The sequence below is a fragment of the Callospermophilus lateralis genome, chromosome 3, assembly GCF_048772815.1.
Source record: "Callospermophilus lateralis isolate mCalLat2 chromosome 3, mCalLat2.hap1, whole genome shotgun sequence".
Taxonomy (NCBI): Eukaryota; Metazoa; Chordata; class Mammalia; order Rodentia; family Sciuridae; genus Callospermophilus; species Callospermophilus lateralis.
This window is the reverse complement of record NC_135307.1, coordinates 55,435,450-55,450,183: the sequence shown is the minus strand read 5'-3', so window position 1 is coordinate 55,450,183 and position 14,734 is coordinate 55,435,450. Positions and strand designations below refer to the sequence as shown.

The window sequence follows — 14,734 nt, the reverse complement described above, 5'->3', positions numbered from 1 at the left end:
GTGTTGCCTGTCCATGCGGTTGTCGGTGGTCGAATCCTCACGCGTTGATTTGGGTGGCGAGCGCACCACGCGTTTGCTCAAGAGTCAATTCTAGGGAGAGAATCTTTGGCTAGAATAATTATCAGGTAGGAAAAAAAAAAAAGCCCAGGACTCACAGGGATATATAGATAATGGACCCCTCCAGTTTTTTGGTTTGTGTGTTGGCGAGGACGGTAGAGGAGACTTTAGCCAGGGGAATTTTACCACTGAGCCACATCTCCAGCCCCTTTTTACTTTTTTTTTTTTTTTTTTCCGGTTTTAAGACAGGGTCTCACTAAGTTGCTTAGGGCCTTGCAAATTTGCTGAGGTTGGCCTCATTGCTATTTCAGTATCCTTGACCCATGCTGAGCAGTTCTAATTGGATTCTTAATAATTTTAATGATTCTTAATAATTACAGGTTTTATGGTCAGGAGGAATTACCCTTCTGGAATCTAATCTGTGAAAAGGGTCACAAAAATCTCTACTATAAACTTGGGTTGAAACGTGGGTTCCTGTTATCAAGGTTATTTCTTGTTTGCATTTCCTTGCAAATAACAGGTAGTTTGCTGAGGAATTGACAAAACCTCTCTACTTAGGCCAGGCAGGGCTGCATGTAAATTGTTTTTTAGCAAAGAGTGTGGGGGATCGGCACAGTGGCCCATTTTATAGAATGTCAGTTAACCTTGTAGTCACACCATCCTCATCTGTCTGTCCCCTAACAACTTTCATCTATTAGATCCAGTCTGCTTGACCTTCAGTATGTTCTATTCCTTCTTCAACTTGAAGAATACAATTATTTTTGAAGAGATATTATTTTTACTTATAATAACTTCACATATATGTCTAGGCAGTGACTTTTTTTGTCATTTTTTACTGCTAAAAAGTGTCAAGTTGCTTTTATTTCAGGAATATTTGCTTGCACTGTTTGTTCAGTTCCATTGTTTTGCTTTTCTTTAGGAATTCCATTTATGTGCTGTTGGATCACCACTGTCCATCTTCAGTTTCTTTATAACTAACTTTAAAACTATAATTTCATCTTCTTGTTTCATTTCTATTGTTCATAGTTGTTATTATTTTCCACCATATTTATACTCCCTTATGCTACTCTACTTTTATTTTCATATCTGTGATTCTTTTTCTTGTGGGCTACAATATTTTAAAATATTTATTTTTTAGCTTTAAGTGGACACAGTAACTTTATTTATTTTTTAAAATTATTTTTAGTTGTTGATGGGTCTTTATTTAATTTATTTATATGCAGTTCTGAGAATTGAACCCAGTACCTCGCACATGCTAGGCACACGCTCTACCACTGAGCTACAATCCCAGCCCTTTATTTTTATGTGGTGCTGAGAATCAAATCCAGTGCCTCATGCATGCGCTCTACCGCTCTACAACCTCAGCCCTTATGGGCTATAATTTGATGTTTGGATACATGTATACATTGTGTATCAGGATAGTTAGCATATCTGTCACCTCATCAGTTTTATCATTTCTTTGTGGTGAGAACAGAAACTTTCTTCTAGCTATTTTGAAAAATATAATCCCTTAGCACTAAAACTTCAGAACTTATTCCTCCTATCTTGTGCCACTTGACCACCATTTCTTCCCAATCTCCTCATATTCCCTCTTCGCGATTCCTTTTTCATCTCCTCTTTTCCAACTCTCTCCCCATTCTCTGGTAGCTACCTTTCTATCCTCTCTCTTTTTTTTTTTTTTTGGCAGGGTATTTGGGGCACTCAACCACTGACCCATATTCCCAGCCCTATTTTATATTTTACTTAGAGACAGGCTCTCACTGAGTTGCTTAACACTTTGCCATTGCTGAGGCTGGCTTTGAACTCGGGATCCTCCTGGCTTAGCCTCCAAAGCTGCTGGGATTACAGGTAGGAGCCACTGCGCCCAGCTCTACTTTTATAATGTCAGCTTTTTATAAATTCTACATGAGTGAGATCATGCACTGTTTGTCTTTCTGTGTGGGGCTTGTTTCACTTAACATGATTTCCTCCAGCTTCGTCCATGTTGTCTCAGATGACAAGATATATCATTTTTTTTTATAGCTGAGTAGTATTCTATTGTATAGATATACCACATTTTCTTTATTCATCTGTTATTGAACATTTGGGTTGTTTCCCTCTTGGCTATTGTGAATAGTCTTCAATGAACATGAGTGTACAGATTACTCTGACATAGGGATTACTGGATCATATAATAACTCCATTTTAATTTTTTGAGGAAATTCCATACTGTTCTCAACAATGGCTGTACTAATTTACATTACAATGTGTAGAAGGGTTCCCTTTTCTCCACATCCTTGCCAACAGTTGTTTTCTTTTGTAATTTATAGATAATAGCCATTCTAACTAGAGTGAGTGGGTATCTCAATGTACTTTTGATGTGGGGGGTACCAGGGATTGAACTCCGGGGCACTCAACCACTGACCCTATTTTCCCATTTTATAACCTCTGTTTCATCAAAGGTTGAACATTGATAATGATCTGTTTTCTTTGTTCTGCGCTTTTAACTAGGGATTGGGGCTTCAGATCTTTCTTGGGTGATTATCCAGGTTTGTTTTTCTTCTATAGGTATTCTGCAGAGACTCTATGGTCAGAAAATCCTAGGTAATTTTTTTTTCACTGCGTCTTCTCTTCCACTAACTGCTGTTAGCATATGTTTAGCTTCTTTAGAGTTTCTGTTTATCACATAGTGGGAAAGAATAACTCTAGAGGAACTTCTTGTGTCTTTTGGGGAGAGAATAGAATTTGAGGATTTTTTTCAGTCTTGATTGTTCACCTTCATCCTGCTACTTGTTTGAATTGGTTGGAGAAAGGGTAGGTTGTTGGAAGAAGCTCTGTGCTACTGATTATTACGTACCCACAAATATCTGCCTTTAAATTAAAGCAGTTCTTTATGTCAGTACAGAATGGGCCTGTTTTCAGTGCTACTAGTGTTAAGTGTTTGATAAGGGTTTGAGGAACTGAGACTGGGAAATCTTGAACATACTCTAATATTTTCCCCTGTATTTGTCCATGAACATTTTTGGTTATGAGAAATAGTATAGCATTATTGATACCCTTTAAAATGAACAATAGTGATTATCATAACTCCCAGTACTTCTGACACTTAGCACAATGACAGACATACAAATAAATGCATTAACATGTATTTTATGAAAGAATTACAATGGTTTTCCTGTCACAGGATCAAACTTCCAAGAACCCCCTCCTCATTATATATTGAGTAATACTCTTTTGTTTCCCTTTTCAGTTATAAATTATTATATAAAATACTTTATATGAATTTTTAGGTTGCTTATTTATTTAACATAGAAGTTATGTAGATAATATGCTTGATGTCTTTTTTGATTTTGATCAGTCAGTTTCAGGCCTCTTGGATTGAAATGTTTTGTTTATATTCCCAAGAATTACTTTACGCAACTTGTGGTTCCTCACCTAGAATCTTAATTTCTAGGTATGGGAAATAAAACTCATACGTAAGAATCAAGTTAAAAACGTCTAAAGGGTGGGGTAGTAGCTCAGTGGTAGAGCATTTGCCTCGCACATATGAGGCACTGGGTTCAATCCCTAGCACCACATAAAAATGAATAAGTAAATGAAATAAAGATTTTTTTTTAAAAAAGAAACTGCTTCTTGGCCTTTTGGCTAAGATCAAGTGTAAAACAAGTCTAAGAACTGGTATGTTCAAGTATATGATTTTCTCCAAAAATTCTAAATAGCATTCTTTTTTTCAAAAAAATTTAGAATAAATATAATTTACTTTCTGTTTGAAGGTTTTCGATTAGGACCTCATAATCTAAGTGTTCTGGAGCATAAAAGTCAGCATTGGAGATTATTTAAATAATTGAATAGAATTTTCAGCCCTTGTTTTTGGACATTTTAGGTGCTGCCTTAAAATTTAAGTGCATAAAGGGAAATGCCACATTTGTGAAACTTAATCTTTTTTTTAAATATGTTTTGTTTTGAGTTGTAGTTGGACACAATACTTTATTTTATTTATATATTTTTATGTAGTACTGAGGATCGAACCCAGATCCTCACACATGCTAGGCGAGCATTCTACCTTTGAGTCCCAACCCCAGCCCCAAAACTTAATCTTTTATAACAATATAATTAATACTGACTGCCTATGTCATTGCTTTTTGATGCAGATTTTAGATTGAAACATCTAAAACTTAATATTCAAATAAATTTCAAAACAGATATTCAAAACTCAGTAGAGCTATTGGATATATTATTTGGTGAATATTGTTTTTTGTAAAGAAGTAAAATTAAAGACCAAGTTGCTCATCTATTGAAAAATAATAAAAATGAGACTTTAAATAAATAAAATCCTAGTCAGATTTGTGAGCTGTATAGAATATCTAGTGTTTTTATGAGTAGTTGAACCTTTTAATTGAGATATTGTTATGGAAAGCAAATAAATAAAACTTTCTGCACTAACCCATGATGATGATTGGTTTCCCATCGAACTGCAGGTTTCTCTGGACCGCTGCGGACACACTATCCTGAAAATTGTGCTTGACTGGATTTTCTGTTAGAGGGATTTTGTTGCTACTGTCCTTATCAAGATGATTACAACACCTTTAAAACATCCAGGAATTCATTTGTCTTCAGAGACCTCATCTCAAAAAAGAAATATGTCCATGGATGCAATCTTTTTTGACAACATTCCTTCAGGCACACTTACTCCTATAAAAGATTTGATCAAATATCAGAATTCCTCTTTAAAATCTAATGACCACAAAAAGAATCAGTCTTTAGAAATGACAACTCCTAAGAATAAAAATATATTTCAATCTACCATGCTAACAGAGGTTACTACATCTAACAGTTGTCTTGATATCAGTGCTATCAAGTCCAACATGGATGCATTAAAAAGTAAAGCAAACTATGAATCACCAGGAAAAATATTTCAAAGAATGAAAGAAAAAGTACTGCGCAATAAGCAAGAACAAGCATCAAGAAACAATAGTTTGTTGGAATCACCGAAAAGTGAAAATTATAAAATCTTTACTCCTAACAAAAATGAGAAAAGACTATTGCAGCATACCTGCTTCTATGAAGAAAAGGAAAACAACTCGTTCTTATCAGATAACAATTCACTAAGAGGTTAGTTTTATCATGTGTTGGCTAAACAGCTGTAAAGTTGTGTTTTAATGTGTCAGATATCTTAGGCGCTTGGGATACAGCTATGAACAGAATGCTTCAAAATCTCTGCCTCTGTGAGCATAGGTCACATTCAGGTAAATTCAAAGAGTATTTTTTATGGTATAGTTGAAGAGGAAAAGCAGAAAGAAGGAAAGAAAGGAAAGGCAGAATAAGGATGATGGGGAGAGTTGGAGGGTGTTGTAATTTTCGGTGGAATGGTGAGGATAAACATCAGTGAGGTGGCAGTTGAGCCCCAAAATTTGAAGGAAGTGATAGATACAGGTATTTTGAGAAATGGAGCATGATCCAGACACCTAAGTAACAGCTGAACATGCCTGGAAAATTCAAGGATTAACTATGAAGTTATTGTGCCATGGAGTAATAGACTGCCCAAAGAGGAGGGGATAAGAGAGGGTCAGATAATATAGAACCTTATTGGTTTAAAAAATATATATATAGGAGCTTGTTTTTTACTGTAAGCAAAATAAGAAGCCATTGGAAGGCTTTGAGCAGAGGAATGGCAAGATCTAATTACGTTTTTGAAATATCACTCTGGCTGTTGATTTGAAATAGAGACACTACAATTATGCATGTGACAATATTAACTTGGTCCAGGAGGTAGGTGTGATTGAATTAAAAAGTGGTTAGAGTCTGGGTATATTTTGAAGGTGGAATCAATAGATTTGATTCATAGGCTGGGTGTGGAATATAAAAGAGAAAAAGCAATATAAAGAATAATTCCAGGTTAGTTAGTTGATTGGTTGGTTTGGGGTTTTAGCCTGACCAACTGGAAGGATAATTTAACTGAACTGGTGTAGATTGAAGGAAGAATGGTGTGAGGACCTTGTTAATCTTTCATCAGGTTAATTTTGGTATGACTATTAGAAATTAGCATATAAGTCAGTTAGACTGTTGGGAATTTTTAGTTGGGATTTAAGGAAATTATAAAGGGCAGAGAAGGACATTTGGGAATTATTAGCACCAAATAATATTTAAAGCTGTGAGATTAGATGGGATCATCAAGGAGTTAAGTGTAGAAAGAAAATGTTCAAGGTCTGAGCCTGTATACTCTAACATTTAGAAGTTAGAATAAAGGGTAGAAGGCCACTGAGAAAGGTGATTAGGAAGAACCAGGAGAATGAAGCGGAAGAAGCTGAAAGAACAAAATGCTTAAAAATGGAAGGAATCAGGCCTGGGGCTGTGGCTCACTGGCAGAGCACTTGCCTAGCACGTGTGAGGCACTGGGTTTGATCCTCAGCATGACACACAAAAATAAGCAAATAAATTAAAAGCATGCTATCCATCTACAACTACAAAGAAAATTTAAAGAAAAAATGGAAGGAGACAGCAACAATGTCTGATTCTGCTAGTAGGTCAAGTAGGCTAAGATTTGATCCTTGGATTTAGTGATTTAGAGGTCACTGATGACTTGAATGAGGGCAGTTTTGGTGGAATGGTAGGAATAAAAATGTTATGAAAGGGTTCAAGAGAGAATGTAAGTAGAGAAATTGGCATGGTGACATAGATAAAGTGTTTCTGAGGGAACAAAGAGGTAATGAGAATTGTTAAAGAGTATATTGTAGTTTTTAATATTTGGTGAAATAATAATATTTTTATATGCTTTTGGGAATAATTCAGTGGGAAGAGATGAATGGATTGCTTGTATGATATCCTTGAATAGTTGAAAGGAAATAGAATCTAATGCATAAGTAGAGATTTGACCTTAGCTAGGACACAAAATTGTTAACAAAAACGAAGGCAGCATGTAAATACAGATGCTGGTGGGTCATTGTAAAATTTCACACATAGTCTGAAATATGAAATAAGATCATCAACCGAGTGAGGATCACTTGGATTTAGTGATTTAGAGGTCACTGATGACTTGAATGAGGGCAGTTTTGGTGGAATGTTCAAGGCTCAGACCTTGAACATTTTCTCTTTCTAGACTTAACTTCTTGATGATCCCATCTAATCTCACAGCTTTAAATATTATACAGTATTGAAATTTGAGGAGGTGGAGGTTTGAATAGTATAGGAGAGGAGGATAGTTAATTATCTAGGCTTAAATTTGAGTTTCTGGGTGACATTAAAGAGCTACTTGAAATTTGTGGGCATGAATTTAAAGGGGGACCAATAAATATGGTTGTAAGTTTTCCTCTAGCCTGTTTAACTGCATAGATGCTGGTGTGGAATAGGCAGGGAGTTAAATATTATCTGAGTTATAATTTTGCCAAGTAAGATGTAGTGACAGAAGGACAAAAGAGTTAAGGAGGAGTACAAGAGTATAACAATTAGCCATGAAATTTAAGCTTCTTTTTATGACATCATTATAATAAAATATTTATATTAAGATTTATAAGTCCAAAGTGGTATACATATTAAAGCATAGTCATTTCTTATTTTTTTCAAGTATAATATTTGACATTAAATAAACCCAGTTTTTCTTTCTCTATTACAAATTTAAATCTATAATCATCCCGTTCATGAGTGAAAGAATCTCTATACACAAGAAACATTCAAGACCTAGGTTGTATGCTGGGTGCGGTGGCGCACAACTCCAATCCCAGTGGCTTGGGAGACTGAGGCAGGAGGATCACACGTTCAAAGCCAGCCTCAGTAAAAGCAAGGCACTAAGTAACTCAGTGAGACCCTGTCTCTAAATAAAATACAAAATAGGGCTAGGATGTGGCTCAGTGGTTGAGTGCCCCTGAGTTCAATCCCTGGTATCCAAAAACAAAAGATCTAGTATGTAAATCAGAATAAAGTGCAAGCAATACCAGAAGTCCTTATTTATCGTAGATGTCAATAGACTTCTGTGCCTTTGAAGGCCTACAAAAGAGATTTCAAAGCCATATAAATTATGGTTAAGTCTGCTATTAGATTCTCAACATAAAATTTTTAAAGAATAAGTAACCGCTCTTCAACTGTTCTTTCATGTTTTAGAAATTTATAGAAAACAGAAGCAGAAATTTCAAGCCTGGGTGGTATTTCATGCGTAATCTTAACATACCCAGTTTGTGGCAGCACCAGAATTTTATTCCATATTTTAGGTTTCTAAGTCTAGTAGTATATTATTTGGTCCCCTTCTCCTTCACTCCCAGAGTTCTTGGCTGGAAGTGTGAATCAGCCTGTAGGCCACTGTGTGAGACTGTCCATCTGTCCTTTAGTCAGGTTCTGAAGCAGGGCTTATGCCCAGCTACATGGGGCCTTGGTATCCAGTGCAGATGGTTGGTGTGTGTTGCTATATGGAGGTCAAGCCTGTCCTAGGTGCCTGAACCAGGAGCCTTGTTACCCCTTGCATGAGGTAGGGCTAGGGCCCAAGATACTGAAAGAAATAGTAAGTATAGCTTTGTCTATATTGGGCAGATTAGACCTTAGAGAAATTTTTATATATATATATATATATATATATATATACGTATATATATATATATATATATATATTATATTTATATTTATACATATATAATGGAGTAAAGGCATGAAAAAATAATAAAAGGAAAATTTATATGACGGTCATGTTTTGCAAAAGTGCACCATACTAGTTTGATCATTATTGAACCTAAATGTCTTTATTTCAAGAATATAAATAGGCATTTTTTTCTTAAGCATAACTAATACAATTCAACTTGTTTTTAAAAAAAACAGCCTCAGTTCAAGCAGTTCCTCTAGAATCGTCAAATATTCTTCCCATTAAACAAAAGATTCAAGACCAGAAGGAAAAGAAAGCACAACTGCACAATTTAACTTATGGTAAACTGTTTTCTTATTTTGTCTCTTTTTTAGTTTGTTAGTTCAATGTATTGTTAAATGTTGTAGATAATTATTTTCCTATTGTAGGCAATAAATATTGACTGTGGACAAAAGGTTGGATTATAAAACCCAGAGATACTCAGAGAAATACTGGGTAGAAGGGAGGTACATTCCTAATGTGAAGTCTTTTTTTTAATATAAGAGTTTTAAATTGTTATTTCTTTTAATTTCATGTGATTCTTCTTTAAATTTATTTTGTGTTTTTTTGCAGAACTTCCAATTCTAAACCAAGAAAATGTTTCAGTTGCAGAAGTATCAAATAAGGCATTAATTAGAGCTCAACTAACTAAACAAATTCTGCACTCAAAAGAGAATACAACTGGAACCACCAATTCCAAAAAGGACACGTTTATTTTAGAAGGCAATGATTCTGCTTATGAAAAACTCCAAGATACTAATGTTGAGATTCTTAATACTAATTGTGTTCCTATTAAAAATGGTAATCAATTAATGGTTTCTGATAGTGAAGTGATAAAAGATGGGACTTCACAAGAAGAAATTAAGGAACAAAATGAAAAGTCAGTATCTGTAATGACTTGCCTTCCAGGTTCCATGAATGATACATGTAAAATTGTACTTGCAAGTCCAAGATTACATTTAACACTACCTCGGAATTCAAAAAGAAATATTTCAAAGCTTTCTCCTCAAAGTGTAATTCAAACTATTACAAATGAAGTTAAAAGAAGTCAGGTAGGAAATTTTTTAAGCAGATATTTATTTCTGTCTGTACCAATTGTTCTTAGCTGTGTTTTTTTGTTTGTTTTTGTGATTCTAGGGATGGAACCCAGGGCCTTGCGCATGCTAAGCAAGTACACTACAACTGAGCTATCCCCAGAACTGTTACTCCTCTTTCTTTAAGAGTTTGAACTCTAATGCTCATTTCATATTATATTATTATTTACTGTAGCAATAGTGTGGCATGATAAAAAGAACAGTGAACTGAAAGTAAGAAGACCCAGGTGTTAATGTTTATATTTCTCTATTTCTAGTTACACATCCTTCAACAATTTACTTATGGACTTTAAGGATGAACATTGAATTCATTCCTGCTCTGAAATTTTCTTGCCTGATTTTGGGGTACAAAGAGAATAATTGGGAAAAAAAAAAGGAATTATAGCATCTAAGGATTTGAAGATTTACGATGTAGAGTGATTCATAAAAGAGTTTTTTAGAACATCAAACTCTGTTACATTAGGATAAATTCTCTGAAGGAATTGGAATGGAAATACAGGTTTAAGAAGAAGGGTATATGGGGCTGGGGTTGCGGCTCAGCGGTAGAGCACTCACCTCGCATGTGCGAGACCCTGGGTTTGATCCACATACAAAAATAAACAAGTGAAATAAAGGTGTTGTGTCAACTGAAAAATTTTAAAAATATAAAAAAAGAAGGGTATAAGTTTACTTATTTATTTCAAAATAGATGTATTCAAATTTCATCTGAATTTTATTTATTTTCTGAGGTACCAGTAATTGACCCCCAGGGGTGCTTAACCACTGAGATACATCCCCAGCCTTTTGTGGTTGTTGCTGTTTTAATATGTTTTAGTTGTAGTTGGACACAATACCTTTATTTTCTTTATTTGTTTTTATGTGGTGCTAAGGATCAAACCCAGGGCCTTGCAAGCACTCTACAGCTGAGCCACAATCCCAGCGCCCCCAGCCTTTTTTGTTCATATAGCTCATCTGTCAGTTTTGTTCATTTCCATGCTCCAAGACTTTCCATATCATATCTGAAGAATCATTCCAATTTTCTCACATCTTAAACTTATTTCTATTAGTAATTATTGTCTGCTGACATCTTAATCTTTATCTTTTTGGATACCACCACATTACTTGCCTCTTGCTTCCACCAAACCCCTCCCCTCCCGCCTCCACCCCCGCCTCCCCCTCCCCCTCCCCCCAACGAGGGCAGCCATTTTGGTTTTTGCTGCATCCCCATTGTCTAGAACAGTGTATAGAACTCAACAAATATTTACCGAATAAACAATGAATGGATTCTAGAGGCAGCAGAATTCTGCAGTTTGTGACCCTTTTGTGCCATTAATTAGATGTGTTTGACATGAACAAGTTATTTAACTAGATTTTACAGTTTCTTTATCTGTAAAATGAAGGTTATAGTACCTGCCTCCAAGTGTTGTGAAGATAGCATGTGTTAATACAGCTAAGGTACTTGGAACAGTGTTAGTATTAGTTTTTACTGTAATATTATCTTCATCTGACCAATGCTTTGATGTATCTCAGGTAGTTGCAAATGTGGGGAGTAGGGGAAAAAAGGAATGTTTTTTATTTTACTTTGCCCAAGTCTTACCTATAATATTTAAAATGAATATAATTGAGCGGTAACAAAGACTATCTTCCCATTTTAACATTTTCTGCTGCAGTATAAAACCACCACTGGAGAATTTGTCTTTGTATGTAAATGTATAATATCATATAATGTAAATGATAATTCAAATTAGTTATCTTATAAATTTTGGGTTTGTTCTCATCAGAGAGAGTTCAATCTTAAATTACTATGAAATATAAACAGGTTTTTTTGCACAGATATTCATAGAAATTTTTCCGCTTGAATGGGATTCTACTCACACTAAAAAATTAGTTTTCTGAGCTATTCAAATACTTTCACTTTGAAATAAAATACTACTAAATGTATATTACCAGCAGTCACCAGAGTTTATAGAAAATTGAAATGCACCTGTACATCAGCTTTATAAAAAAAATGGTCTAATTGTTTAAGGGACAAAGCTGATGGTCTGTAACTCTTTTTTCTTCTAAATTATTAGGTCCCTTATGATAATTGGTGTTTTAATAGATTAACACTCTTATATAGATGAGTATAAGGAATTGCTAGGATTACTTAGATCTAAGTTTTTTCTTTATAATTTAATTTGTAATGTCTATTCTGGAAGTAGTATAAGACATGTTCTTTGCTTAATGCTTGATTAGGTAATCCAGCTTCAAGAATGGATGATTAAAGTCATCAATAATAATACTGCTATATGTGTAGAAGGAAAACTGATGTAAGTATAACATTTAAATATTCTTGTAATAAAATTTAAGAGGACATTTGTCTAAAAGCTTATAAGTAATACAAGAGGGCTGGTGTTGTGACCTAGTGGTAGAGTACTAGCCTGGCATGTGTGAGGCCCTGGGTTCAATCCTCAGCACCGCAAATAAATAAATAAATAAAAGACCCATTTGCAACTTAAAAAAATATTTTTAAAAAATAAATAAATAATAGTGGAACCAAGCACAGTGATACATGCCTGTAATCCCAGTGATTTGGAAGGTTGATGCAGGAGGATTTCAAGTTCCAGGCCAACTTCAGCAATTTAGAACCAATATAACTTAGTGGCAAAGCATCCTTGAGTTCAATCCCCAGTACAAAAAAAAAAAAAGTAAGAAATAGTATCGTTCTATAAAGCTATAAAAATTTTGTCAGGAGGTTATAAAGGCAAAAATGTACAATGGTTATGCAGATACTCACCATATTGATTGGTACCAGCTTTCTTAGTTTTTGCCTGTTTTCTCCAATTGTTCTTTAAATAGTGAGAGCTCAATTTTATATGGTACTTTATTTTTTTTCTGAGGTGCTAATAAGTAGACTGGTATTATCTGCTTAATTATGTAGATCACTTAATATTTACTACTTGCATTTTAGTCCAGATTCTCAAATCTAAATTGGGACAACCAGATATAAATTACTGATCCAGAAAATAAATTTAAATTATTGAAAACTTTGCCATATAGCTACATATTAAGTAATTGTCACTTTCTGGTTCACCCTAAAATAAGAGATTCATCTAGGTATGTGGGTTTTGTCTAATTCTGCCACTCTGTCAGCACCAATTTTTATTTTCAAAACCTATTCTTGGTGGTAAAACAAATTTTGTAATAAAATAGTATAGGATTTCAGTATTTAAGGTTTGTACATGGAATTTTATAAAGTATGTGTTATTCACTTTGCTTGCCTTGTGCCCATTTTCTTAATATCCAAGATGAAGTATAGATTGTCCTTAGGAATCCTATTATTCATGCTTACACCAGAATGACTTGGGTTATTTATTTACCCTCTTTCAGGCTCAAGTTTCTTTATCTGTACAATAAGAATTTAGTATTACATACTTTTTTTTTGCAGTACAGAGACTGTACCCTATGGGTACTCTACCACTGAGATATATCCCCAGCCCTTTTCATTTTTTATTTTGAGACAGGCTCTTACTGTCATTTCATTTTTATTTTTAAGATGTGGTCTTGCTGTGTTACCCCGGCTAGCCTCGAACATACTATCCTCCAGCCTCAGCCTTCAAAGTTTCTGGGATTACAGGTGTGAGCCATCACACCCAGCCCTGTAGATGGATTTAAGAATTAAGTGAGTTAATATTTGTAATACAAAAGAAGAGTGCTTTTAGAGTATCGTTTAAATGTTAAATAAAGCAAAAAAGAAGGCAAGGAGAGAATAGTGTATTTAAGTATAATATATGAGTTTTATCCCATTGGCTGAGTTAAAATAACTTCCTTATTATGTTTGTAAATAGCATGTTATTATCTAATGAGTGAGAATGTTCAGTATTCATCTAACATATCTTCTTATTTTTTTTCTGTTTTACATTTATTCTTAGCTTATTTAAAGAAATATGAAGATTTATGGCCAGTGATTTGCTACTATAGTTTGTTTTTTCCAAACTGACATTTCTTTTTAGTACTTTTCCAAAATGGAGATAAAAACATCTGGCTATGTACTGTGGGAAAACACACACATACACAGAAGATTAGATGGTTCTGATCTGTTTCTGTTGTGATTCATAATTTATTATGAATAAATTAAAACAATTGATTAGATTTTGTAAAATTTAATTATGTTTCTGTAATAATCCTAGCTACTTGGAAGACCAAGGAGGAGGATCACCAGTTCAGGATAGCCTAGACAACATAGCAAGACCACATCTTAAAAAAAAAACTACATTTCTGCACAAAATTCGAAACATTAAAATCTGAGGGAAAGGGTCATAGAAAATGTTCTTTGGAAGCTTAGTATCAGTTAAGCTGAAGTTGCAAATATCACCAGCACAAGATAGAGAAAGCTCTGCCTCCATCCTAATGATGTATTTTATATCGGGGACATGGTTTAGCCACAGTAAGTTTCTTAGCACATACTCTGAGGACCACATTAGTGAAGCAGTTAAGTTCTACTGTAGTGTTTGTCACTCAAATATTAACAATATTGGTATTGTTACTGTAGCTAGAATGTAGACGTATATATGTACTTTGTGACTCCTGATAAAATGTGAATATTTTGGCCTTCACTAAGTTTTTTTTGTTTTTTTTTGTTTTTAGAGACATGACTACCATATATTGGCACAGTAATGTAATTATAGAGCGGATTAAGCACAATGAACTTAGGACTGTATCAGGCAACATTTATATATTAAAAGGATTGATAGACAAGATTTCCATGAAAGAAGCAGGTAAATAAGTATTATTGTTAATTGATAAGTTATTTTAGTAAGTGAAGCAATTAGCCATGTTTCTAACAGTAATATATATGTGTGTATATGTGCTTTTTTAAAATTATGAATAAATTAAAGCAATTGATTAGATTTTGTAAAATTTACATAAGAATTTTACAAAATCATTTTCTTGAGTTTCATAATTGTTACAGTTTAAGTTTTTGTGATTTAAAAATTCAAAATTTCCTATTTACAAGGAACTGCTTTATAAGAATATAATTGAG

The 14,734-nt window shown here is 34.1% G+C and overlaps 1 protein-coding gene across 1 annotated transcript in view; it reads left to right on the top strand.

Moving 5' to 3' along the window:
• Window positions 1-4,607: 4,607 nt before the first annotated feature.
• Mis18bp1 (MIS18 binding protein 1) overlaps window positions 4,608-14,734 on the top strand; it is a 29,404-nt gene continuing 19,277 nt past the window's right edge. The window contains exons 1-5 of the mRNA XM_076849320.2: window positions 4,608-5,148; window positions 8,836-8,940; window positions 9,212-9,690; window positions 11,947-12,020; window positions 14,338-14,468. Coding sequence (XP_076705435.2) covers window positions 4,608-5,148; window positions 8,836-8,940; window positions 9,212-9,690; window positions 11,947-12,020; window positions 14,338-14,468 — 1,330 coding nt within the window. The remainder of the gene's footprint in view (window positions 5,149-8,835; window positions 8,941-9,211; window positions 9,691-11,946; window positions 12,021-14,337; window positions 14,469-14,734) is intronic.